This window comes from Mauremys mutica, chromosome 12 (assembly GCF_020497125.1).
Source record: "Mauremys mutica isolate MM-2020 ecotype Southern chromosome 12, ASM2049712v1, whole genome shotgun sequence".
Taxonomy (NCBI): domain Eukaryota; kingdom Metazoa; phylum Chordata; order Testudines; family Geoemydidae; genus Mauremys; species Mauremys mutica.
The window spans coordinates 12,678,664-12,706,078 of NC_059083.1; the positions used below are offsets into that span (position 1 = coordinate 12,678,664).

General features: G+C 50.7%; 1 protein-coding gene across 1 annotated transcript; it reads right to left on the reverse strand.

The window, feature by feature from the left end:
- Window positions 1-14,060: 14,060 nt before the first annotated feature.
- On the reverse strand, window positions 14,061-18,258 carry LOC123346562 (carbohydrate sulfotransferase 6-like). The gene is made up of 3 exons (XM_044984038.1): window positions 18,161-18,258; window positions 16,060-16,203; window positions 14,061-15,231 (listed from the first exon to the last, which is right to left on the reverse strand). Exons 1-3 carry the CDS (start codon window positions 18,256-18,258, stop codon window positions 14,061-14,063), a joined length of 1,413 nt encoding a protein of 470 aa, XP_044839973.1.
- Between the last annotated feature and the right edge of the window lie 9,157 nt (window positions 18,259-27,415).

Below are 27,415 nucleotides of genomic sequence, written 5' to 3' on the forward strand. Positions count from 1 at the left end.
GAAAACAGCTGTCAGCCTGGCCCCTCCCCCCAGCTCTCCCGGTGCCCCTCCCTCCCGACCTGCAGCCCCCGCCAGCCCGGCCCCTCCCCCCAGCCCTCCTGGTGCCCCTCACTCCCGACCTGCAGCCCGGCCCCTCCCCCCAGCTCTGCCGGTGCCCCTCACGGCCGACTCTCCCCCACACCTGATCGCAGCCCCCTGCTAGCCAAGCCGATGGCTCCCAGGTTTCCTGGTGCCTCTCAGTGCTGACCCAGGCACCAGCTGCTATTCCCAGCCCTGTCTGCAAGCCCAGGTTGAAGCCTCTGCAGTTAATCCAGCACTGGGAGAGGTGCAAGGCTCCGTGTCCTGTTCTCCAGCCCCCCCCTCTGGGGCCAGCTCAGAACCAAAGCCCTAGAGGGGAAAGATAGAACCCAGGAGTCCTGACTCCCAGTCCCCCCTCCTCTAACCCGCTAGATCCCACACACCTCCTATTGCCAGGGATAGAACCCCAGAGTCCTGCCTCCCACCTCCAACCCACTCGACCCCACTCCCATCCCAGAGCTGGGGATAGAACCCAGGAGTCCTGACTCCTTGCCTTCTTCCTCTAACTGGACTGCATTACCTCTTAGGTGGAGGAATCTGCTGAAAATCTTGAGCCCTTACGCTGCCAGGCGGAGGTCGACGATCAGTATAAGACATGGTTACAGGGTCCATATATTAGGAATCCCCAAGCTGGGTCAGCCAGGGAGCCACCTAGCCCAAGAGCTTGTCTCTGGGCAGTGGCCAGCACCAGGTGGTTCAGGGAAAGGGGCGAGACACCCTCTAATATTCTTCACATGGTGCTTCGTTGCGCTTGGATCAGCAACATCCCTCGTCCCAAAGAGGTAAAGCCCCGATCCTGCAAAGACTTAAACGCGCTTAACTTCAGGCACACAAGTTTGACTTTGATGGGGGACAGTTGAGCCCCATGTTAAGTCTCTGCAGGATCCGGGCCTCAAACAAGTGGGTGAGAACAATAGGGTTGGTGGTTCGGTGGCAGAATTCTTTTCGCCCAGATGCTAGGGTGATGGGCATCCGTCTAAAGCCCTAAGCCAGGGTAGAGCCTTGGGACCCAGGAGTGGGAGGGTTTGTGGTCACTAGGAAGGAAAGGGAGGTGGATTTCACAGAGAGAGGCTGCTTCCGGCTTGAGCCCTTGTCATAGAAACTTAGGGTTGGAAGAGACCTCAGGAGGTATCTAGTCCAACCCCCTGCTCAAAGCAGGACCAATCCCCAACTAAATCATCCCAGCCAGGGCTTTGTCAAGCCTGACCTTAAAAACCTCTAAGGATGGAGATTCCACCACCTCCCTAGGTAACCCATTCCAGGGCTTCACCACCCTCCCAGTGAAATAGTGTTTCCTTATATCCAACTAGACCTTCCTCACTGCAACTTGAGACCATTGCTCCTTGTTCTGTCATCTGCCACCACTGAGAACAGCCGAGCTCCATCCTCTTTGGATCCCCCCTTCAGGTAGTTGAAGGCTGCTATCAAATCCCCCCTCATTCTTCTCTTCTGCAGACTAAACAAGCCCAGTTCCCTCAGCCTCTCCTCATAAATCATGTGTCCCAGTCCCCTGATCATTTTCGTTGCCCTCTGCTGGACTCTCTATAATTTGTCCACATCCCTTCTGTAGTGGGGAGCCCAAAACTGGACGCAATACTCCAGATGTGGCCTCACCAGTGCTGAATAGAGGGGAATAATCACGTCGCTTGATCAGCTGGCAACACTCCTACTAATGCAGTGCAATATGCCATTGGCCTTCTTGGCAACAAGGGCACACTGCCGTTTCATATCCAGCTTCTCATCCACTGTGATCCCCAGGTCCTTTTCTGCAGAACTGCTGCTTAGCCAGTCGGTCCCCAGCCTGTAGTGGTGTATGGGATTCGTCTATCCTAAGTGCAGGACTTTGCACTTGTCCTTGTTGAACCTCATCAGATTTCTTTTGGCCCAATCCTCCAATTTGTCTAGGTCACTCTGGACCCTATCCCTACCCTCCAGCGTATCTACCTCTCCCCCCAGCTTAGTGGCATCGGTGAACTTGCTGAGGGTGCAATTCATCCCATCATCCAGATCATTAATAACCCTTATTGCTTGCAAAGGGTTTCTGGGGAGTGTGTTCCTACTGAAAGATTGATTGACAACTGGTTAATTAACCAGCACCATTGGCCAGCGCTTATTGCTACTTGTATCTGAATAGCTCATTAGTGGAGCTAATAGACTCCTAACGGTGAACTGATCTTCTGTTCAGTCGCGGTCAGTCCAATATATCTCTAGCAGCCCTGATTCCCTGGGGCTGTTCCTGCATTTGGGAGCAGGTCACGGGAGCTAAACCACCTTTGCGATCCCTCCACCCCCGGGCCCTGAGTTCTCTTGTGCCTCTTCTCCACAGCAGCTGCTGGGCCAAGGATTTTTCCCAGGTGGCTACGAATGGAGGGGAGGGCCCGGGCTGGAGGCGGGAGTGGGCGCAGAGCAGGGGTAGCAGGGGGTGGCCAGGATGAAGCTGCAGCGCCGCTGATATTTGGCACCCTTGCAAAGCCCCAGAGGTGCGACCGTATCTGGATCTCGGCCTGCGCCAAGCTCCGTGGTGACTGGCTCCGGGGCTCACAAGCTGCCTCCCCGCTGTCCCTTTGTCTGTGAGCCACGATCGTTGTGGATCGTTTAGGAATCCTGTTAGCCAAAAGGGCTCGTTTCCCCCTGGAGCTTACCTAATTACACCAAGGAGGCACGGAGACAGGAAGACAAGTACCACACCCTTTATTGATCGGTCAGCTGAGCGGGTGTTCCTCTCGGCTAGTGCCAGAGAAAGAGACACACCTTACATGGCCAGATGGGCCTACCTTTATACCCCGAAACAAACAACTTAGCCTACGTTTGTCTACGTCATTTGGTTGACCTGTAGAACCTGTACATGCATCTATTAGGGGATAATTGGATACGCAGGATACATATATCATTTTGTGGGGGCTACAAGATACATCTGTTGAGGATACATTTGTCATTCTGAAGGGGACACAAGATACATCCGTTGACCCTTTGTACTAGATACTTTGGATGCATACATGTGAACGCAGCTGCATACACTTGGGGAGCCAAACAAAACTGATAAGCGAAATAGCTGACTTAGGTAGATACACGGCTTTCAGTCTAATGAGTTCTGTAAGCTTTCCAACACAGTTTGGACAAGCATAACATAACTTTGGTTTACTCAGGCCTAATACGGAAAGGCTTCATTAGCACTATAATTTTCCAACAACTCCCCCCTTTGAGAATACTCACCAAACCTTTTGGCTGAGTTTTCTCACACTTTGAGGCCAAAAAGCAATGAAGCTCTGCAGAAATATTTACAACTGCTCTTTTAAGCTTAGTCACCCCCAACCCAGGAATGAATGCATGGACAAAAGAGTGGAACCTTGTTCATTTAACAACTAAGGGATCGGGGCACTGACTATAACTCAGGTAGGCATACTCAATGGTTTAATTTCCCAGATGCCTCGGTGAATAATTTAGTCCCATATGCATCCTCCCCATGGACCTGGCAGGATTCGGTATGTGGTAGCCACACCCACCCTAACCGGTTCATATGCTTGGAAGGAGCACTGTAAATGTACACACTTTCATCCAGAAAGTGTCCAAATATGTTTCCATGACCACAGATCAGATGGTACTTCAGATGTGTCTGTAAGGGCAGTGGGCCAAGTCTGGTGCTCAAGATTACTCCAAATGGCCATCAGCTGGTCATTCAGGAAATCCTGGATTTCTAAACATACTAGATCCCACTGCAATGCCTTCCCAGCCTCAGTGATATTCAATACCATCTCTGTCAGTAACTTCTGGGTTATAGAACTAAGGGTGGAAATGACATGTAACTTACCAACTCCAGCCTATACTTAAGATAGCTGAGCTTCAAAAATAAGGCTAGTGGCCTTTTTTAGTTGGCCCAATTTCTTAGCATATTCTTGGCTTTGAAAAATAATTCAGATGACTGCAACACTATTGGCCCCAGCCCACAGGGATCTGGTCAATTCCCCTTTCTCCAGAGGAAATAACCCAGGCTCTTTGTTGTGCTAAGCTAATGGCAGCCCCTTGTGAGCAATCTGGGTATGTAAAAGTGATCTGAAAACTGGATAAAGACAATGTCATTTAAAATCCAATTAGGAAGGGCAATACATACTAAAGGATTTATCCAAAACACAGGGCGCAGCCTGTAGAATAAACCCCAAAATCCAATTAATTCCACATTCCCAAACATGGGTCCCACAAGTTTTTTTCTGCCAGTGTATAATTCCTCGGGTTTCTTCACCAGGGTCAGTTCTCAATGTCCTTTTTAGTCAGGAATTCCTGGACTTTGGCAATGTCAGTGGAGTGAGTGTTTTTTTTCTTCTTTCCCCAAACAGTTGTAGTTCAGCATTCTACAGGGGAGGGATTAGGAATACACCAGCCTGTAATGGTTTTTGATTCTTCTAGAAAAGTTCAAAGGCACAGTAGGTCTGTCAGCGGACAAGGGAGAGGTTAGCTAGCACGTCACCTTGTCCTTTTTCCCTGCTGTCCAGAAGCACAGTTGAACTAGAAGAAAGAATAGGCTAATCATATAGGAGAGTTCTCCTGATGTGGACGGGTCTTTTTGCAGTGAGAATCATGGGTCCAAGCAATCAGTCTTTGGCATTTCACAGCGGTGTTGGTAATCAGCAGGACTCAATAAGGGCCTTTCCAGCGTGGAGCCAAAGCAGTCTTTTGTTGGTGGACCTGTACATTGATCCGGTCTCCAGGTTCCATGGAGTGGCAGGGCTGCTAGGGTCTTCGGGTAGTGCGTCTTTACCTGTGTAAAAAGGAAACCTAACACATTGCATTAGTGTCTTTGCAGATTGTACAGCCCCCCTTTTCTGGTTGTTAGCCAAGTGTCCTTGAACGAAGTCAGTGTATCTCTTTTTTTTTTTTTTTTTGGACTGAGCTTGCTAGTTAAAGTTTTTCTCAGTTAACTCGTTCTTTTTCCTTTTCCCCTTTTTGGCTTCTTTTTTTTTTTTTTTTTTTAACCTACAAAGGAAACTTTTACTTTTTTACTTATACACCTTTTGTTAACAATGAACACATACACATTGCTGTTATACAGTACATTAGTCTTATTATTTAATGTATGCCACATATACCCTTCTACTAACATAACCTTATTACAGAGCTTTGGAACAACAAGCCAGGACAAGCACACCCACTTTGATGAGTTTATTTAATACAACCTCTAGTTCAATAGCTTCCCACCATCCCCAGCCCTCTGGCTAGAAGTTTGAGGTAGCCAGAAGGATGCCATGCACAATATGGGGAGTGGGTTAACTTTTCATGTCCTCGCTTCCAAAGACTGTTAGTATGCAAATTTTAACAACAATTTTCAATTAAAAGATTTGGCCAATGTAGTTTCTTTCTCTTACTTAAGAAAATATATTAGACTTTAATAGATCACATTTTTCTGATGTATCCAAACACTTTGTATTTTAAGTTGAACAAAACAAATATCTGCATTTCAATTCAAGCCTTCTGCTTTATTTCAAACCAGACCATCCCATGAAAATATTAATCACAACAATTTGGCTACAAGACAAACACCACAAGACAGAACATAGAACACAAAACTTAATTTTTACTCTGCCAGTAAATCACGATACGTTGAATGCTGTTCAGCTGGCATTAGTTTTCTTTGATTATCTGAAAGACCAAAACAGAGGTCTACCCCTTCTGGGCAGTCAATTATTGCTTAAAATATACAAATACCCTTGTTGATTTCAGGCAAAACAAGGGAATTACCCCATATTGTCTTATATGTGTTTCATAGACAGCCCAGATTTCAGTGGCCTCTACCTTATCAGTTAGATAATTTGCATTAATACAGATGCTTTCTGGCTTGCTTTTTACTTTTAACTCCTGCTTTTAAACACTGAAAGAAAACATCACCACTTATAGTGCCTTAGAGCCTAATAAATTTTCATTTACATAGCACTGTATACATTCTTCAGCTAATTCAACAAAATTGTTCATAGCCAAATGATTGCAATCTAATAATTTCTTTGCCTGAATTTATTTACAAACATTTAAAAAAAAAACACCAAGAACTTTTCTCTTTAGCATTTTTACAAAGTTCAACTACTATTCCCTCCAGCAACTACAGAGTTAACTTTTCACTCTCCTTCAAATCACTTGCTCTTTCCTTATATCACTTGCTTGGCTCCCAACAGCCACTTACCAATTCAAATCGCCATTCCAAATATCCTCCTGAGTATTTGAAATCCCCATGCTTACACTCACTTACTTCTTCCTTCCACGAGACCCTCAAAAGTTTCCAACCAGTTCTCCAAGCTCTCTGTCTGTTGCCTGCCCGCCTGGGCCCGATCCTTTTTTTTTTTTTTTTTTTTTTTTTTTTTTTTGCGCTGAACCGTTTCTTTCATGGGCTTCTGCCCCCATCCTTCTGGTTTTTTTTCCTAAAACATTTTATTCACAAGACGACCCGAGTCCTCCCTCGTGAGGCTTGCCACCTGGGCAAAACGCATGGCCCATTAACTATTTAATTTCCTCTTGTAGCAAACACACTGCTGTTACAGCATATGCTGAGCACGAATGGTTAAATTTTAACAAGTCCCTGAAGGACTGGTACATGCTTAGCCAGGGCTTCCTTTTCTAACTGGAAGTCCTGTCTCAAGGCCTGCAACTTGCCCTGGCGCAGGTTTGAGTTGCTGCCTGGTTCATGATCTATGCTCTTAATTGCTCAATTCTAGTTATCAAGTACACATCTTGTCCCTTCTCTCCAACTACTCTATTGCCCAGTCCTGCTACGACTGGGGGTAGATCCACCTGCCACCCTTCCCGGTCAACCAGGGTGGAGAGAGGAATGCTAAACCCTTCTCCAGTTCTCAGACTTACTGCAGCTGAGAGTGGGCACACCTTTAATTATGCAATCCTCAACATATAACAGCAACAGAACCAAATAAAACAAACATAAAACAACAAGGGTAAAACAAATAGATGGTGTAAATTCTACAGGGTTCCCCCATTCTCTATTGCTCACCAAACTGTGACAAATTCCTGTTACCCATTTATCCCTCATGTCAGGTGATCAAACTGACACTGCAGGACGGTGTGGGGGTGGATAGAGAAAGCACACCATATAACCAAATTTTAAAGCTTCATTAAAAATAATAAAACAACAATGGAGAGTGTTGGGAATGCTCCCACATCACTCAAGAAAAATATAAATGCCCCAAGCCTTAAGCCACGTTAATACTCACACATGTCCAGATTGGCCACGTCTGTATATAACGTTCAGAAAAGGGGGAATAGGTGGACGGGAGATTATCCTGTATACAGCTTGTTCAGAATTTCCAACATGCTTCTGCTCTTGGGAGGGCTGTTTTTTTTTTTTTGTACTTAACATAGTCTGTACTGATTCTTGACCTTGAGCATAAAACAACTTTCTCTTTTTATCTCTGGGCGAAGCTGAGTTTTAAATTAACCCGTTTTTAGACAAATTGCTCACACTGTGTCAGAGGCTTTTCTTTAGTGATTAAAAGCTCCTCTGAGATATATGATCTTATCTAGATTAAAGGTACCTTTTAATGGGCATTGTTTAGATGGATCTTCACACACTCCTAGACCCGGTTATCACAGTTTCGGCTTCCAGTACATCAATATAACGAAAAACAAAAGTACCCCTACCAGGAATAAAAACAACAGCGTAGTAGTCACATTCCCATAGTCGTTCGGCACGGCCCCCGAACTAGTGGAGTTAACAGAATTATTCATTAGCCGTGGCTGTACCTAGGTATCTTAACCAAAAACCTGTTAGGGGCCCAAGGTCCAACCCGCACTTCGGGGGCGTTAATCCTCAAAACCCAGGAGGTAACGCACTTACCACGCCCGGAGTGGCCACGTCTGGCAGGTGGACTCCCCTCTTCTGGTACTGTCTTGCCTCCATGTCGTTTGGAGTTCTCTATGGAGGGGGCGTAGCCGTCCCGGCCGATTGCGGCGACCCGGAGCTCGAGCAAACCAATAGCTCAAGGTGGCCACTCTCCTGAGCCGTCCTCGGCCGCCGGTCGCGCCCCCTACAGGGAGAGGAGTCCCGGCGTGGAGTCGCCAATTGTTAGCCAAAAGGGCTCGTTTCCCCCTGGAGCTTACCTAATTACACCAAGGAGGCACGGAGACAGGAAGACAAGTACCACACCCTTTATTGATCGGTCAGCTGAGCGGGTGTTCCTCTCGGCTAGTGCCAGAGAAAGAGACACACCTTACATGGCCAGATGGGCCTACCTTTATACCCCGAAACAAACAACTTAGCCTACGTTTGTCTACGTCATTTGGTTGACCTGTAGAACCTGTACATGCATCTATTAGGGGATAATTGGATACGCAGGATACATATATCATTTTGTGGGGGCTACAAGATACATCTGTTGAGGATACATTTGTCATTCTGAAGGGGACACAAGATACATCCGTTGACCCTTTGTACTAGATACTTTGGATGCATACATGTGAACGCAGCTGCATACACTTGGGGAGCCAAACAAAACTGATAAGCGAAATAGCTGACTTAGGTAGATACACGGCTTTCAGTCTAATGAGTTCTGTAAGCTTTCCAACACAGTTTGGACAAGCATAACATAACTTTGGTTTACTCAGGCCTAATACGGAAAGGCTTCATTAGCACTATAATTTTCCAACAATCCCCAGGTTCTGGCCCGTCGAGCCGACCCTCCCATGGGGCTGAGGTGCGTCATGGTCCGTTTGTGGTTACGTCGTTGCAGGATCGGGGCGGAGGATCCGATGCGATAAGAGGAGACGCATTGGAGCGTCGGGAGACAGGCTGAGGGCTGTTCCCAGCTGCGCTGGGTTTTTCATAGGCCTGCTGGGAAGCAGGGAACGGCTGCAGCGCATTGGCCATGCCCTCCCTGCGCCCAGCCCCATCTGTCTCACTGCTTGCCCCTAGCCCACCGCTGTGCTGGGGTGGGGGATGGGACCTGGGTAGAGTGGGGCACGTGTCTCAGTTTCCCATCTGTCACATCTTAGAATCATAGGACTGGAAGGGACCTCGAGAGGTCATCGAGTCTAGTCCCCTGCCCTCATGGCAGGACTAAGTATTATCTAGACCATCCTGACAGGTGTTTGTCCAACCTGCTCTTAAAAATGTCCAGTGATGGAGATTCCACAACCTCCCTGGGCAATTTATTCCAGCGCTTAACCACCCTGAGAAGAAGTTTTTCCTAATGTCCAACCTAAACCGCCCTTGCTGCAATTTAAGCCCATTGCTTCTTCTCTTTTCCTCAGAGGTTAAGAAGAACATTTTTTCTCCCTCGTCCTTGTAACAACCTTTTATGTACATGAAAACTGTTCTCATGTTCTCCTCGGTCTTGGCTTTTCCACACTAAACAAACCAAATTTCTTCAATCTTCCCTCATAGGTCATGTTTTCTAGACCTTTCATCATTTCATCAATGCCCTGGTGCAGAAGAATATGGGGTACTGGAGTAACTGGAAAATGACCTGGGGCAGACGGGTCTGGGGCAATGGAGTAAATGGACAATGACCTAGTGTAGAAGGGTATGAGGCACTGGAGTCACTGAACTATGGCCTGGTACAGAAGGGTATTTGGTACTGGAGAAACTCCACAATGACCTGGTGCAGAAAAGTCTGGGGTAGTGGAATAACTGGGCAGTGACCCAGGACAGAAGGGTTTGGGGCTCTGGAGTAACTGGAGAATGCCCTGGTGCAGAAGGGTATCGGACACTGGAATAACTGGACGATGAACTGGTACAGAAGAGTGTGGGACACTGGAGTAACTGGATAGTGACCTGGTGGCGAAGGGTATGGAGTACTAGAGTAACTGGATAGTGACCTGGTGGCGAAGGGTATGGAGTACTAGAGTAACTGGAGAATGCCCTGGTGGAGAAGGGTATGGGTCACTGGAGTAACTGGACAATGAGCTGGTGCAGATGGATGTGGGGTCACTGGAATAACTGGAGAATCACCTGATGTAGAAAGATATGAGGCACTGGAGTAACTGGGCAATGACCTGCTACAGAATGGTATGGAGCTCTGGAGTAACTGGATAGTGACCTAGTACAAAAGGGTATGTGCGTCTGGAGTAACTGGATAGTGACCTAGTGCAGAAGGGTATGTGTGTCTGGAGTAACTGGATAGTGACCTAGTGCAGAAGGGTATGTGTGTCTGGAGTAACAGGACAATGAGTTGGTGCAAAAGGGTCTGGGGTAATGGAGTAACTGTAGAATTACCTGGTGCAGAAGCGTATGGGGACACTGGAGTAACAGAACAATGAGCTGGTGCAAAAGGGTCTGGGGTAATGGAGTAACTGTAGAATTACCTGGTGTAGAAGGGTCTGGGGTAGTGGAATAACTGACATTGACCTGGTGCAGAAGGTTATTGGGGTCTGAAGTAACTGGACAATGACCTGGTGCAGAAGGGACTGGAATACTGGAGTAACTGGACAATGCTCTGGTGCCGAATGCTATGGGACACTGGAGTAACTGGAGAATGACCTGGTGCAGACGTGTATGGGGCACTGGAGTGACTGGACAATGAGCTGTTGCAGACGGATGTGGGTACTGGAGTAACCTGATGTAGAAAGATATGGGGCACCGTAGTAACTGAGCAATGACCTGATGCAGAAGGGTCTGGGGTCCTGGAGTAACTGCACAATGACGTGGTTCCGAAGGGTTTGGGGTACTGGGGTAACTGGAGAATGCCCTGGTGCTGAAGGGCACGGGACACTGGAGTAACTGGACAATGAGCTGGTGCAGAAGCGTGTGGGGCACTGGAGTAACTGGACAATGAGCTGGTGCAGGGTATTGGGTACCGGAGTAACTGTAGAATGACTGATTGCAACAGGGTATGGGGTAGTGGAACAACTGACAGTGACCTGGTGCCAAAGTGTGTGGTGACCTGGTGCAGAAGTGGGTGGGGTCCTGGAGTTACTGGAGAATAACTTGGTGCAGAAGGGTCTGGGGCACTGGAGTCACTGGACAATGGCCTGGCACAGACGGGTTTGGGGCACTGGAGTCACTGGCCAATGGCCTGGCACAGACGGGTTTGGGGCACTGGAAATAACTGGCCAATGGCCTGGCACAGACGGGTTTGGGGCACTGGAGTCACTGGCCAATGGCGTAGCGCAGAAGGGTGTGCAGCACTGGAGTCACTGGCCAATGGCCTGGCACAGACGGGTTTGGGGCACTGGAGTCACTGGCCAATGGCCTGGCGCAGACGGGTTTGGGGCACTGGTCTGGCTGGCCTATGATCTGATGCCAAGAGATCCAGCCCCTGCCTGTGACAGGAAAGTTTGGGCATGGCTCAGCGCCAGTTGTCCCGTTTAGACTCAGGGCCCCGAGACATCACATCCCAGGGCTCCTCATTAGGCTTCGGATGCGTCGCGCTGGGCCTTGTTAGCATCTCTGCTCCTGCTTCCAGCTGCAGGATCCAGCCACTGGGGCTCTGGGGGTTATTAAAAACGCGGTCTGTTTGTGATGCAGCCTCTGACGAGCCCCCTGGCGGGGCCATTAAAAAGTTTCCTGTTCGAGATTCAGAAGGGAACCTAAGTAAGTCCAAAGGGAACCAAACACGAGCGAGTCCCACGTGCAGCAGGAGAGCTTTTGTGTTAATTTGAATGGAATAAGGGCACCCAGAGACTCACAGGTGTTAGCATGACCCTGCCAGTTGTACAACTCTAAGCCGTCAATCATGGTTCGGGGGTTTGAGGATGGAGACCTCAGCCGACTCCAACCCCTGGGCAAAGCACTGGAAAATTCACGCCATGGTTGGAAATAGATTGAGTCAGACACAGCGGAGGGAAAAGAATTTCCACTCAAGACACGCATCCGTTTGAATCTGCCATTGGCTGGTGAGGCGAAACTAACGTAACCCAAACTTTTCCAAGGGCCTTTTTCAGAGGGGACATTGCTTAGACTCTCTTATTTTGTCAAACAATCCCCGGTAGGGTGGCAGAAAGTGCTGGAGATCAGTCGACGGCTGTGCCTGGTGATTCTCTTTCCTGCCTTTAACAAAACAGAAGGACCCAAGAGGAGAAGAGAGACCATAGCGGGACAGTCCAGCTTTTCTTCATCTCAGGTGCCTGGTCAGCCTTAGGCAGATGTGACTCCCATGGGGTTGGGCACCTAAATGTCTTTGAGGATCTGACCCAACGTGTCAAACATCGAAGGGTACAGCTGAGTCTCAGAGCTCAGGTCTACGCGCTTGGGCTTGGACTAAAAATACCTGAGGAAACGTGCGGCCTCGGGTTCTGAGACTTGCTGCTGTGGGTGTCTACTTGGCATGGAGACATTCCCTGATATCTGTCCAGATCCTAATGCTGGGACCTATCTATCCACTCAGTCCCCTCCTATTCCACTGGACTGATTTAGCCTTTTACTTAGCTTTCTGGCCTAGCTATCTACAGTGCAGCCAATACAGAGAGCGCTGTGAATGAAATCTAGATGGCAACACATTTATTAACTCAGGCGCTCAGCGTTCGAGTTGGAGAGGCGAGGACGGCAGGGCAAAGTCAGTGGCGCCTAGGGTGACCAGATGTCCCGATTTTACAGGGAAAGTCCTGATTTTTGGGTCTTTTTCTTATATAGGCTCCTATTACCCCCCACCCACTGTCTCGATTTTTCACATTTGCTGTCTGGTCACCCTAGTGGTGCCAGTTCAGCCCTGCGGCATTAGAGCATAAAGGGAAGATTTATCACAGGCGACAATGGGCGGAGAGTCAGGAAATCCAGCGTCCCATTAGCCTGGTGACCCCGAGACCTGGACACGGCTCCTCAAAGGCTTCCATTGAAATCAATGGATACCGCCCTGCATGTCCTATGAGTCAGGTACGGCTCATAATCTCTGTTTGCTGGCTGAGCTCAACCTAATGGCATTTCCCGGTCCCTGTCCTTTCTGGCTCCCGGTCAACTCCAAGACGTCAGGGGATGTTCTGGGCATCGCTGGGCAGAAGCCGATTCATTTAGGGGAAATTCGGAAAACCAGAAGGGGAGAAACGGGGGACACATGGAGTCCCTGCCATCTGTTTAGCACAGTCGCAGCTTCAAGCACCTCTTCAGTTGTCTAAAGATCAAAAAATTGGTTGGTGACACCCACTAATGCTTCCCAGCCTGACCATGCGGCCCCCCTGAATGAATTGTCTCCCAGGCAGAAAGAATAGAAATAATACTGGTGGAGGAAGTGGGGCACACAGAGCCATGGGGGGGGGGGGGAATGGCAGGCAGTGCAGAACAGGGGTGTGCAGAGTCCCAGGGATATGGGGAGAATGGGGGAGCCTTAAATGTGGGGAGGGAGTAACGGGGGAGAAACAGAGCCCCTGGAGTGATTTGCAGGGAGTCCCTGAAATGGAGTGGAGAAGGGTGCACACGGAGCTTGTGGGAAGGAATGGAGGGAGCCCCTGGTGGGAACAAGGACCTCAGCCTGCACAAGCCATGAAGTGTCAATGTCTAGGACAGAGGGGGAAACTGAGGTGCAGAGTGGTTAAGTGACTCGCCCAAGGTCAGACAGCAACTCTGTGGCAGGGCCAGGTTTAGTGTCCAGGACGAATATGCTGCTGTAACTCATTAGACCCCACTCCCACCCCCCAGAGCTTGGAGAAAACCTGGCTCCCAGCCCCCCACCCCCAGCCCACTAGACTCTACTCCCCTCCCTTCCCCTCTCCTAGCTGGGGCTAGAACCCGGGAGTCCTGACTCCCCGCCCCATTGACTAGCTGTCTCTGCAGGGAGGATAAAGGATCTAGCAGCAGGACAGCTCTTCTATAGGTCAATTGGTCCTATGTGTTTAGTGCTGCGGGACAGGGATTCTATTCCGGGCTCCCCAGAAGTGGGTGTAGCTGGGATTTCAGTTCCTGACTGATCAGTGGGGATTCCCAGTGCGGCTTTGCCACTGCCATCCACTCCCTGGTTTGTGGGAAAATCACAGGACAAGTGTACGACTCGTTTCCTGGCAGGTTCTCTGCTCGGGGAGGCAGCGCCTCCTTCTCCAAGCGTCCAACCCATTGCGCCCAATCCTCAGTGCAGATCAGAGAAGACACTCCAGCCCTTCGTCTGAGTCTCGAGCTCTTCTCTCGGAAGCACCAGGTCCTTCGCGAGGTCCCTCTGCTCCTCCTCCGAGCTGACCGGCCGGTACCCAAAGACCTCCATGGCCGGCTTGCAGATCTCCTGCACTTCCTGTACCTGGTGGAAGCTAAGCTGGTGCCTCCAGGCCTGCGAGACCTTGCTGGCATCTCTCCACACTGCGGTGACCTCAGGGTCCGGAGGCCCAGACCAGTGGGTGATGTTATGCACCCAGGCCTCGAGCTGGGGGGAGGAGGCCAAGCCGGTGTAGCGGTACCACTCGGCTACTTGGCCCAGTGGATCCCGGACCAGGTCTTCATAGCGGGTCAGGAGGTAGCGTCCATGCAGGGCAGAAGGTGGGTGGTGCAAGGTGGCCAGGTATATGCCGGCTTGGCTGTGGCAGACTTTGCGCATGACCAGCCGGGCGTTGGGCGTGGCATTGTGGGCCTGGCTGATGAGCAGGTCGTCTGCGTAGAGCGAGATGAGCTGGCGGGAGGCGTAGACAGCCCGGGGGTCCCGCACCAGGTGGATGATGCGGAGGTCGAGGGCCGGGTCGGCCAAGAGCGGGTAGAGCGCCTCCAGCTGGAAGAACCTGACGACCTTCAGCGCCACGTGGCTGTAGGTGATGCAGGCCTCCGCTGCCTTCCCGAAGGGGCTGGCATTGCAGTGGGCCTGGCACTCCCCCGGACTCACGATGTCCCCGCGCCGGAAGGCCTCACAGGCGGGTGGGGAGCAGAGGGCCCGACTCATGAGCCACATGAAGATCTGGGACACCTGGTGGGGCTGATGCATAAAGTCCTGCAGCACGGCCGTCTCACACCGGAAGAGGGCGCGGATCAGGTCCCGGGCAGGCCCCTGCAGCAGCTCCGGGCTGCCTCCGGGCAGGTGGTGCCAGACATGCCTGGCCGGCTCCATCAGGTAGAAGACGTCGGGGTGCTGGCTGAAGAGCTGGCCGGCGAAGGTGGAGCCCGAGCGCCAGCTGGAGAGGAGGAGTATGTGGGTCCTGCCGGGAGGAGGCGGCGCAGCGCCGTGCCAGCAGCCCAGCCAGAGGAGCAGGAGTGTGGACGAGAGCAGGAGCAGCAGGCGCCAGGAACATCTGGTGAACATCCTGCCCAGGTGGCGGAACCTACCGCAGACAGAACAAGGTTTAGTACGGGCACGTCCCCTCATCCCTCTCCTCCCTCAGAAGCCTCTTGGGCAGAGCCCTGTGCTGTCATGTAATGGACACCACCTTGGCCGATGCACAGGGGATTGACTGGGGAACCTTCGTACATAAGAACGGCCACACTGGTTCAGACCAAAGGTCCATCTAGCCCAGTGTCCTGCCTTCTGACAGTGGCCAATGCCAGGTGCCCCAGAGGGAATGAACAGCACGGGTGCCCATCAAGTGATCCATCCCCTGCCACCCAATAGGGGCAGGGAGGGGGCAGAGTTGGGCGGGGACTTTGGGGAAGGGGTTGGAATGGGGGCGGGCCAGGGGCGGGGCCGGGGGCGGCAGGGCACCAGCACCCACCAGCACTGGGGAAAGTTGGTGCCTATGACTTCAGCCCCACTGCCAGATATGGTTGCGTCGACTCCTGCCCCCGTGGTCGAGCCCGGACCCTTCTCGCTCACCCAGGCCGAGTTGACAGCTACACCTCCTGTCAACCCTGGAGGTGTTTGAGGCTGCTGGGGGCAAAGCAATGATGGCCTCGCGGTCTCCATCCCTGGTGCACCACTCCCCTGAGCCAGAACAGGTCATTAGCCTCTTTGGTCACCAAGCCCTCGGTGTGGCCCCTCGACACCTCCCAGTACCACTCCTCCCTCGTCCTCCTTTTCGGAGACCTCGAAGTCAGACTCCTATCAATCTCGTCGGAGAAGAAATAGACAGTCCAGATCATCACAAGACCGGCACCGTGGCCTGCGCATTGGCAGGCCCCGGCATAATGGCTTTTGGACTCCCTGGGCCTTTCACCAAGGCCAAGGGCGGAGCCAAGGGTCGCATTCCAGGGCGGTGTCGGTAGCCTCGGCCACTTTCATGCCGCCTCCGGCATTGTCGGGGGTCTCTTCCTCCTCCTCTCCAGATGAAGCGCTGGTGGGCACTTTGGTAGCCCTGGCCCTGGAGGACAATAGGGTCCTACAGCAATTGCTGAGGAGGGTTTCCCAGGGCCTGGGCATTCAGGCGGAGGAGATAGTGGAGGAGACAGCTTCAGTGGTGGACATCCTCGCCCGCTCCTGCCCGGCAAGTATTGCCCTATCCCTCATAAAGACCATTGCCGACACCATCAAAACCTTATGGCAGACCCCGGCTTCATTGCCCCCTATGTCTAAACGCAATGAAAGATGCTATTTTGTGCTGTCCAGGAGCTACCAGCACTTGTATACCCATCCTCCACCAGATTCCTTCGCCATGGATGCTGCTAACCAACGCAAGTGCCAGAGCTACCAAGGCCCCTTCCCCAAAGAATCAGGAGGCAAAATGACTCGACCTTTTTGGGAGAAAGGTCTATTCCATTGGTGGCTTATGGCTCCGCATTTCTGATCAGCAGGCCATTGTCGGCAGGCACTGCTACTATACAACGGCAAAGTCCGCAGAGCTGCTGCCGCAGGACTCCTGTGCCGATTCTTGGCCCTGGTGGAGGAGAGCAAGCTCATTTCCCGAGCTTCATTGCAGGCTGCTCTGGATGGGGCTGATGCGGCCACTCGGATGATGTCTACTGGGATTGCCATGAGAAGGAGCTCCTGGCTCCAGGTATCAGGTCTGCCATACGAGGTCCAGCAGACCATTCAGGAGCTGCCCTTTGAGGGTGGGACTCTATTTTCTGAAAAGACGGAAAAAAGGCTACCCATCCTCAGGCCAGGGATCTGGCCCGTCCAAACTTTCATCCGGCCAGAGGCAGGCCTTTTGAAGGGGTGAACAAGGACAGTGCACCAGCACTTGGACTGGATCCAACCTGCCTTACCTTCTCGTCCTGAGTATCCCCTTTCTACCCTGCTTGGGCCTGTATCATGTCGGACCGCTGGGTGCTCTGCACAGTAGAGAAGGGATACTCCTTCCAATTCTCTGTCCTCCTGCCTTCCACCCCACTTCCCCATCCCTCTTCAGGAACCCTTCTCACGAGCAGCTCCCACACTCGCTCCTATTGCTCGGGGCAGTGGAAGAGGTTCCTCAGGAACTGAAGGGCGAGAGCTTCTATTCCTGGTATTTCCTAATACCAAAAGCAGGCTCAGGCAAAAGTGCCAGCAGTTTTGCTCCTTCCTGAATCACAGCCCAGACTCCATCGCTGCTGCGTTCCTCCTCCCATGGGGAGGCCGTCTTCTCTACGCGTTCCCGCCCATCTCTCTCGTTCACAACATGCTCCTCAAGATATGGAGGGAAGAGGCTTCAGTGATATTGATAGCTCCAGCCTGGCCCTGCCAACACTGATACACATCTCTCCTGGAAATGCCCATGGAAGCCCCAGTTACCTTGCCACTCCTCCTGGACTTAATAATACAGGATCACAGCTGTCTCCAGCATCCGAACCTCTAGTCGTTGCACCTTATGGCGTGGAAGCTCCATGGCTGAACCCCACAGAACTCTCCTTCTCGGACCTGGTTAGACAAGTCCTCCTTGGCAGTAGAAAACCGTCTACCAGGCAGGGGCGGCTCTACATATTCCGCCGCCCCAAGCAGTCATGCGTGGGAGGCGCACCGGAGCCCCGGGAGCAGCGGACCTCCCGCGGGCTTGACTGGTGAGGGTCCGCTAGTCGCGTGGCTCGGCTGGACCTCCCGCAGCTGCGGGCGGTTCGCTGGTCCGGCGGCTGCGGTTGAGCTGCCGCAGGCATGCCTACGGGAGGTCCAGCCGACCCGAGCGACCAGCGAACCATCCGCAGTCACGCCTGTGGGAGGTCCACTGGAGCCGCGGGAGGAGCGCTCCCTCCGCAGTGTTGCCTGCGGCAGGTCCGGTCCTCCCGGGGCTCCGGTGGACCTCCCGCAGGCGTGACTGCGGCAGGTCCGCCGGCCCAATCTGCCGCCCCACGCGCGTGCGTGTCGCGCTGGGGTCTGGAGCTGGCCCTGCTACCAGGGCTACTTACCTGGCCAAGTGGAAGAGATTCTCAATCTGGTTATGTGCAGCATCACTCGTCCCCCGATGCTTGCCTCTATACCACTCATACTGGACTACCTTCTCCATTTCAAGCAGCAGGGCCTGTCCATGTCGTCAATAAGGGTTCACTTGGCCTCCACCTCTGCCTTCCATCCAGGTGCAGAGGACCGGTCGGTGTTTGCCACCCCTAATGGTCAGTCATTTCCTGAAAGGTCTCGACAGACTATAGCCGCACGTCCGGCAACCGGCCCTGACCTGAGACCTCAGTCTGGTCCTTTCTAAATTGATGGGTCCGTCCTTTGAACCACTGGCGACGTGTTCCCTGCTCTACCTGTCATACAAGATGGCATTTCTGGTAGCGATAACCTCAGCCAGGAGGGTCTCTGAGCTCAAAGCCCTGACATCAGAGCCCCCATACACCGTGTTCTGTAAGGACAAAGTTCAGCTCAGGCCTCATCCAGTGTTCCTCCCAAGGGTTGTCTCCCAATTTCACATCAACCAGGACATCTTCCTCCCAGTAGTCTATCCTAAGCCGCACTCGAGTGGCAGGGAGCAGAGGCTTCACTCATTGGACGTCCGCAGAGCGTTAGCCTTCTACATCAAGAGAATTAAACCATTCCAAAAGTCCATTCAATTGTTTGTGACCTGGCAGACAGGATGAAGGGACTTCCAGTCTCCTCCCAATGAATTTCCTCATGGATCACGTCCTGCATCCGTGAATGCTATAACTTGGCAGAGGTGCCTGCCTCTCTGCTCACAGCGCACTCCACTAGGGCGCAGGCTTCTTCAGCAGCATTCCTGGCGCAAGTCCCAACCCAGGAAATCTGCAGAGCGGTGACATGGTCGTCCATATATACTTTCACCGCACACTACGCGATTACCCAGGAGGCCAGAGATGATGCGGCCTTTGGTAGAGCAGTGCTCCAGTCAGTGGACAACTTCGACCCTGCCTCCATAACTTAGGCTTGTGAGTCACCTGATTGGAATGGACATGAACAATCACTCAAAGAAGAAAAAATGGTTACTCACCTTCTCATAACTCTTGTTCTTCGAGATGTGTCGTTCGTGTCCATTCCAATATCCACCCACCTAACCCTATGTGGGAGTAGCTGGCAAGACGGAACTGAGGGGGTGGTGGTTCGGTAGGGCCCTATATTGAGCGCCATGATGGCGCCACTCCAGGGGGCACCCTCTCCAACCCAACGGATGCTGCTAGGGGGGAAATCTTCCGGTTGCCGTGCACGCACGCACACACACCTGATTGGAATGGGCACGAACAACACATCTCGAAGAACAAGAGTTATGAGAAGGTGAGTAACCGTTTTTTTCCTTTTGTTTGTTTTAAACCTGCTGCCTATTAATTTCATTGGGTGACCCCTAGTTCTTGTGTTATGAGAAGGAGTAAACATCACTTGCTTATTTCCTTTCTCCACACCATGATTTTATAGACCTATATCACATCCCCCCCTTAGTCGTCTCTTTTCCAAGCTGAAAAGTCCCAGTCTTATTAATCTCTCCTCATAGGGAAACTGTTCCACACCCCTAATCATCTTTGTTGCCCTTTTGTGAATCTTTTCCAATTCCAATATATCTTTTTTGAGATGGGGTGACCACACCGGGACACAGTATTCAAGATGTGGGTGTACCATGGATTTATATAGAGGCAACACGATATTTTCTGTCTTATTACCTATCCCTTTCTTAATGATTCCCAATATTCTGTTCGCTTTTTTGACTGCTGCTGCACATTGAATGGATGTTTTCAGAGAACTATCCACAATGAGTTCAAGATCTCTTTCTTGAGTGGTAACAGAGGGGGTAAACAGACCCCCCCCCCCATCGTTTTGTATGTTTAGTTGGGGTTATGTTTTCCGATGTGCATTACTTTGCATTTATCAACATTGAATTTCATTTGCCATTTTGTTGCCCGGTCACCCAGTTTTGTGAGATCCCTTTGTATCTCCTCACAGTCTGCCTGGGTCTTAACTATCTTGAGTAGTTTTGTATCATCTGCACATTTTGCCACCTCACTGTTTACTCCTTTTTCCAGATCATTTATGATCCATAGCTGAAAGTGTGAGCTGCTACATCTTGAGCTAAAGACACATGGCATCTGTACAATTCAGATCCCCTGTGGATTGGCATGGAGAGGACCCTGTGACACACTGACCAATGGGTTACAGTAACATGCTGAGGAGCAGTATGTCCTTCAACTTCTGACTGCTAGAAGCTGGTAGTGGTCGACAGGGGATGGATCACTCGATAAATTGCCCTGCTCTGTTCATTATCTCTGAAGCACCTGACACCATCTGCTATCTGAAGACAGTATACTGGACTAGATGGACCATTGGTCAGATCCAGTATGACCATTCTTATGTTCACCTTGAATATTCATCACCACTGTGTCTTCTGTCTACCACTAGGGGCGCTAGGTAGCTTTGGTCTTGGTAGACATGGACTCTCCATTACAGCTGGTTGGGAAATATTCGACTAAGCGTTTTCTCATCTGAAAATGCTGATTCGTCTGAAACGAAACTTTTCATGGGGACAGGTGAGTCAACATTTTGGCGGAAAAGTAAAAAAGTTTCAAAATTGTCGAAACCTCCCATTTTGACATTTGGTTTGGTAAATGAAAAGGTCCACCTTGCTGGTTCGAAACAGCTTTTCCTGTAGGGAATTAAAGCCAGGGCCGGCTCCAGACCCCAGTGTGCCAAGCGTGTGCTTGGGGCGGCATGCCGTGGGGGGCGCTCTGCCTGTCGCTGGGAGGGTGGCAGGTGGCTCCAGTGGACCTCCCGCAGGCGTCCCTGCGGAGGGTCCGCTGGGACTGCGGCTCCGGTGGACCTCTTGCAGACGTGCCTGCGGAGGGTCCGCTGGTCCCGCGGCTTCGGTGGAGCATCCGCTGGCGTGCCCCACCGGAGGTCCACCGGAGCAGCGGGACCAGCGGACCCGCCGCAGGCACGTCTGCAGGAGGTCCACCGGAGCCACAGGACCGGCGACCGCCAGAGCACCCCCCGCGGCGCGCCGCCATGCTTGGGGCGGCAAAATTCCTAGAGCCGCCCGTGATTAAAGCTAAAGAGAGTTAAAAAGGAGGAGTCAAAATGAAAGCAAAACATTTGGAAAGGATCAAAACAAAACATGTCAATTGATGCCAATGAAAACTTTTTTTTTTTTTGGTTTGTGCAAATTTTCAAGGTTTCGACTTATTGTCCTGCTTCCAGATGGGAGAATGTTTCAAAATCTGAAAAAAGTCATGAAATGGGAAAACTCTTTCCTACATCTCTGTTCTCCAGTGTTTGCATGCCCTGCTCAAGGTGGCGTTGGTCTGTGTGAGTTATGTGAGCGGAGTAGACACTGAATTCCTACCCAAATGCCCCTCACTTTACAGCAACTCTCAGCCTTTCCAGGCAACTGTCCTCCTTTCAGGAGGCTGATTTGTCTGGCGTGCCCCAAATTTCACCTCACTTAAAAAGGACTTGCTCACAAAATCAGAGTTAAAAATACAGAAGTATCACAGCCATGATTACTGAAAACTTGCTGACTTTCTTGTTTTTACCATATAATTATAAAATAAATCCACTGGAATATAAACATTGTACTTACATTTCAGTGTATAGTCTGTAGAGCAGTATCAATGAGTCATTGTCTGTGTGAGATTTTAGGTTGTACTGAGTTTGTTAGGGCTTTTTATGTATATATGGAGATTTACCAATCTCACAGAGCTGGAAGGGACCCTGGAAAGTCATGGAGTCCAGCCCCCTGCCTTCACTAGCAGGACCAAGTACTGATTTTGCCCTAGATTCCTAAGTGGCCCCCTCAAGGATTGAACTCATAACACTGGGTTTAGGAGGCTAATGCTCAAACCACTGAGTTATCCCTCCCCCTGGGATGACAGGGGACATGTAGCCTCTTGTAAAACTAGGCAAACAGCTAGATGAGGTGATGTACCCAGGGCTGCCGGGGGGGGGGAGAGGGGGGCGCAAGTGGGGCAATTTGCTCTGGGTCCCACAGGGGCCCCCACAAGACTATAATATTCTGTAGAATTGCAACTTTTTTTTTTATGGAAGGGGCCCCCGAAATTGCTTTGCCTCAGGCCCCCTCAATCCTCTGGGCAGCCCTGGATGTACCCTCTGGGCAGACCTCTGCATGCCCCCAGGGGTACACGTACCCCTGGTTGAGAGCCACTGAAGTATCTGCCAGCCAGCTTGGTAACTGGAGGGTTAAAGGACGGTAAGGTAATTAATGCAAATCACCATTGGTTTATGAAAAATAAATCCTGTCAAACACACTTGACATCTTTTTTTCATGTGATTATGAGTTTGGTTGACAAAGATATTAGCGGTGATGTAATATACTTAGATGTTTGCAAGGCATTTGACTTGGTACCACATGACATTTTGATTAAAAAACTAGAATGATAGCAAATAAACATGGCACATGTTAAAAGGTTTAAAAATTGGCTCACTGCTAGGTCTCAAAATGTAATTGTAAATGGGAAATCGTCATCGAGTATGTGAGTGCTTTCAGGGAGCTCCCGCTAGGTAAAAATTTACCATTTTTATCAATGACCTGGAAGAAGAAAACATTATATCATCACCAATAAAGTCTGCAGATGACACAAAAACTGGGAGAGTGGTAAATAATGACGAGGACAGGTCACCGATCTGGATCATTTGGTAAGCTTGGGTGCAAGCAGACAGCATGTGATTTAATACGGTTCAATGTAAATGTACACCTCTAGGAACAAAAAATGTAGGCCATAGTTACAGGACTGGGGAGGACTGTACCCTGGGAAGCAATGACTGTGAAGAAGACTTGGGGGTTGTGGCGGATAATCAGCTCAACATGAGCTCCCAGGGCGATCGAAGGCTGCATAGGAATCTCGAGTAGGAGCAGAGAGGTTATTTTGCCTCTGGATTTGGCATTAGTGCGACTGCTGCTGGAATCCTGTGTCCAGTTCTGGTGTCCACAAGGCAAGAAGGATGTTGGTTAATTGGGCAGGGGTCAGAGAAAAGCCACAAGAGTGATTAAAGCATTAGAAAGCCTGCCTGATAGCGATAGATTCAAAGAGCTCCATCTCTGTCCTTTACCAAAGAGAAGGAGAAGGGGTGACTTAATCACAGTCCATAACTGCCTTCGTGTGGAACAAAGATTTAATCACAGGCTCCTCAATCTGGCAGAGAAAGATCTAACACGCTCCAATGGCTGGAAGCTGAAGTGAGACCGAATCCAAGTGGAAATAAGGTGTAAATATATAATGGTGAGCGGAATTAACCACAGGAGCAATTTACCAAAGGTGGCGGGGAATTCTCCATCACTGACCATGTTTATGTCAAGATAGGATGTTTTTTTCTAAAAGATCTGCTCTAGGAATCACTTGGGGGCAGTTCTCTGGGTTGTGTGACACAAGAGGGCGGATGAAATGCCCACAGTGGTATCATCTGGCCTTGGAATCCATGAATTCCCTCTAGGGGGCGTTGGCTCCGATCCAGCCCCAGGGCGGGGGAATGGCTGGCTCAGTGCGCCATGGAATGGGAGATGGGGCCTTTCCCCTCTAGCGGGCACCAGATGTGCTCAAGAAAGACCACAGGGAGGGTAGCCAACCCTCCAGGATTGTCCTGGAGTCTCCGGGAATTAAAGATCAATCTTTAATTTAAGATGAACGTCGTGTGCAAATCTCCAGGAATACGTCCAACCAAAATTGGCATCCGTAACCGCAAGGGTTGGAGTTACTGCTGCCGGCGCTAGGGCCCTGCAAACATGGACTTTGAACAGATAATGCTCAGGGCTTAGAGGTTTGCCTCCTTACAGCCTGCCACAAACAGTGCCACATCAAGCTCCCCCAGAGAGCTAAACGGGGGAGTCCTGTCCCGCTTCCTGCCCGTGCCTCATTCCCAACCAGCTGTTCAAAAGCAGGAAACGGGTGAGGAGGGGGCCACGCCTTTAACTACAAGTGGAGTGAGTTGGAACGGTTCTCAGCATCTGCATGGCGTGCCCCAGATTGTGCCGCCTGCAGTGAAGACAGGTCCCAGGGATTACCAGCCCTGGTGCAGAAATGCAGGGGCAAACGGCGATCCACCACCATAGCCCACCCGTCACTGCCGCCAACTCTCAAAGCCCTTGGCAGATGATAATGAATGAGGCCTCACCACCCACCCCACCAGAGTGGAGGGCTGTGTTGGCTGAAGGGATAGATGCAGTGGCGGCTAAGTCACAAGACGGGGAGTCAGGACTCCTGGTTCCAGCCTTAGCTCCGAGTCGGGAGTGGGATCTAGGAGGTTAGAGCAGGTGTGGCTGAACCTCTGGATCCTGGGTTCCTTCCCCAGCTCTGAGTGGGATCTTGTGGTTAGAGCAAGGTGGGCTGGGTGTTACAAAAATGGGACACCGCTGGCCCAAGGTCACACAGCCAATCTAGGAATAGAACCCAGGTGTCCTGATTCCTGGCTCTAACCTCTAGACCCCACTCTCCTCCTAGAGGAGAGAAGAGAAGCCAAGAGCCCTGACTCCCAGCCACCCTGCTTTAGCCCACTAGACCTCACTCCCCTCCCAGAGCTGGGGATAGAACCCAGGAGTCCTGATTCCCCCCCTCCTCTAGCCAACTAGGTTGTAGTCTCTGGGGGGCTCGGAGCAACCCCTGACGAGGGTCTGACTAGACCATGGGATGAGGTTCTCCCACTGTCCCCTGCTCAGCTCTCCAGGCCATTCAACAACAGAGAAGCAGCCCTAGCCCCTGTCCCAGGGGAAGAAGGGGACGCGTCTTACTTTGCCAGGGTGCTGTCAGCTCCACTCCTCTTTCAGCTCCTTCCAGCCTCTTCTCTGGAGTGACAGTGACTCTGCGTCTGTGTACATAGTGGGTGGATCCAGGGTGGCCAGAGGAGACTGGTGGAGCAGGAGCAGCCAATCTGTCCCAGGCATCAATACTGCGATGAACCGATCATAGCAGTATCCCAATGGATAGACAGTGTTAGCTAGAGACATGAGGGGAGTTGACTTGAGTGGCTTAGAGAAGAGGTGGCTGGGAGTCAGGACTCCTGGGGTCTATCCCCAGCTCTGGGAGCAGAGAGGGTTCAAGGCAGGGGGCTAGCCGCCAGGACTCCTGGGTTCTAACCCTAGCCCCGGGAGGGAAGGGGGGTCTAGTGGGTCAGAGCAGTAGAGGTTGGGAGTCTAGGACCCTGGGTTCAGCTCTGGAGCTGGGCCAAACAGTCTCTTCCAATTTATTAAAGCACATGTGTATGCAAGGCCCACTCGGCCCTGGAATTTATTTCACTTGCATTAATACGGTGTCAAGAATCAGGGGGTAGCCGTGTTAGTCTGTATCCACAAAAATAACAAGGAGTCCGATGGCACCTTAAAGACTAACAGATTTATTTGGGCATAAGCTTTTGAGGGTAAAAAAAAAACCCACTTCTTCAGATGCATGGAGTGAAAGTTACAGATGCGGGCATTATATAATGACATGTAAAGAGAAGGCGAACAAGTGGAGAACCAGAGACAGGGCCAATTCAATCAGGGTGGATGTGGTCCACTCCCAATGACAGATGAGGAGGGGTCGATTCCAGGAGAGGCAAAGCTGCTTTTTTAATGAGCCAGCCACTCCCAGTCCCTATTCAAGCCCCAATTAATGATGTTAAATTTGCAAATGAATTTTAGTTCTGCTGTTTCTCTTTGTAGTCTGTTTCTGAAGTTTTTTTGTTCAAGTATAGCTACTTTTAAATCTGTTACAGAATGTCCAGGGAGACTGAAGTGTTCTCCTACTGGCTTTTGTATGTTACCATTCCTGATGTCCGATTTGTGTCCATTTATTCTTTTACGTAGGGACTGTCCAGTTTGGCCAATGTACCAGGCAGAGGGGCATTGCTGGCACATGATGGCATATATCACATTAGTAGACATGCAGGTGAATGAGTCCTGATGGTGTGGCTGATGTGGTTGGGTCCTCTGATGGTGTCACTAGAGTAGACATGGGGACAGAGTAGGCAATGAGGTTTGCTACAGGGATTGGTTCCTGGGTTGGTGTTTCTGTGGTGTGATGTGTAGTTGCTGAGGAGTATTTGCTTCAGGTTGGGGGGCTGTCTGTAAGTGAGGACTGGCCTGCCTCCCAAGGTCTGTGAGATTGAGGGATCATTTTCCAGGATAGGTTGTAGATCATTGATAATGTGCTGGAGAGGTTTTAGCTGGGGGCTGTACGTGATGGCCAGTGGTGTTCAAAGAGAAACAGCAGAACTAAAATTCATTTGCAAATCTAACACCGTTAATTAGCGAGGCGTCAAAGCGTGTAAGAACTTCAGACGAGATCAGTCATTTTTTTCCTTCCTTCGATGCACACTCAGTCTTTAGTCCATTTCCATTTTTGGTTGTTTTTTTTTTTTTGCTTGTAACGGTTCAGGTAAAGGTGCCGATACTGTCGCCAAATTAGACAGAAACTTACCGTAGTCATTGAGCAGTCTTAAGAACATAAGAACTGTCATACTGGGTCAGACCAAAGGTCCATCTAGCCCAGTATCCTGTCTACCAACAGTGGCCACTGCCAGGTGCCCCAGAAGGAATGAACAGAACAGGCAATGATCAAGTGATCCCTCTCCTGTCGCTCATTCCCAGCTTCTGGCAAACAGAGGCTAGGGACACCATCCTGCCCATCCTGGCTAATAGCCATTGATGGACCATGAATTTATCTAGTTCTTTTTTGAACCCTGTTATAGTCTTGGCCTTCACAAAAATGAACATAACTGTGACAGGTTCTCTGTCAGTGACTCTTGAAGAAGCCACCTTCTCTGGTGATTTCCATAAGCCCGTGGCATCAATTCCATGACCCAAGTAGTCAAATGAAGGTATGAAAAACACACATTTGTCTCAACATATTCTCAGGACGTGCTCTTCCAAATGTTGCAAGGCAGCATTCGAATTTCAGAGATGATCTTCGTAATTCTGTCCTGTAACAAGGATGTCATCCAAATATCATTTAAATCCGTTCAGTCCCTTCAGGGTCTCATCCATGACTTTCTGGAGCAGGACGGATGCCAATGTGATACTGAAAGACAAACCTGTTAGAGCAAACTAGGTCTTTTGGCATGTTGATTGTGAGATATTTGTAAGATATTGGATCAATCTCCATTTGTCGGTATGCACTGAGCCACTCCAGTTTACTGGAACATTGTCCTTCACTAAGAGTAGCAAACAAACTTTCAGGACGAGGTAGCGGATATTGGTCTGCACATAAAACTGGATTCAGTGTCACTTTGAAATCTCC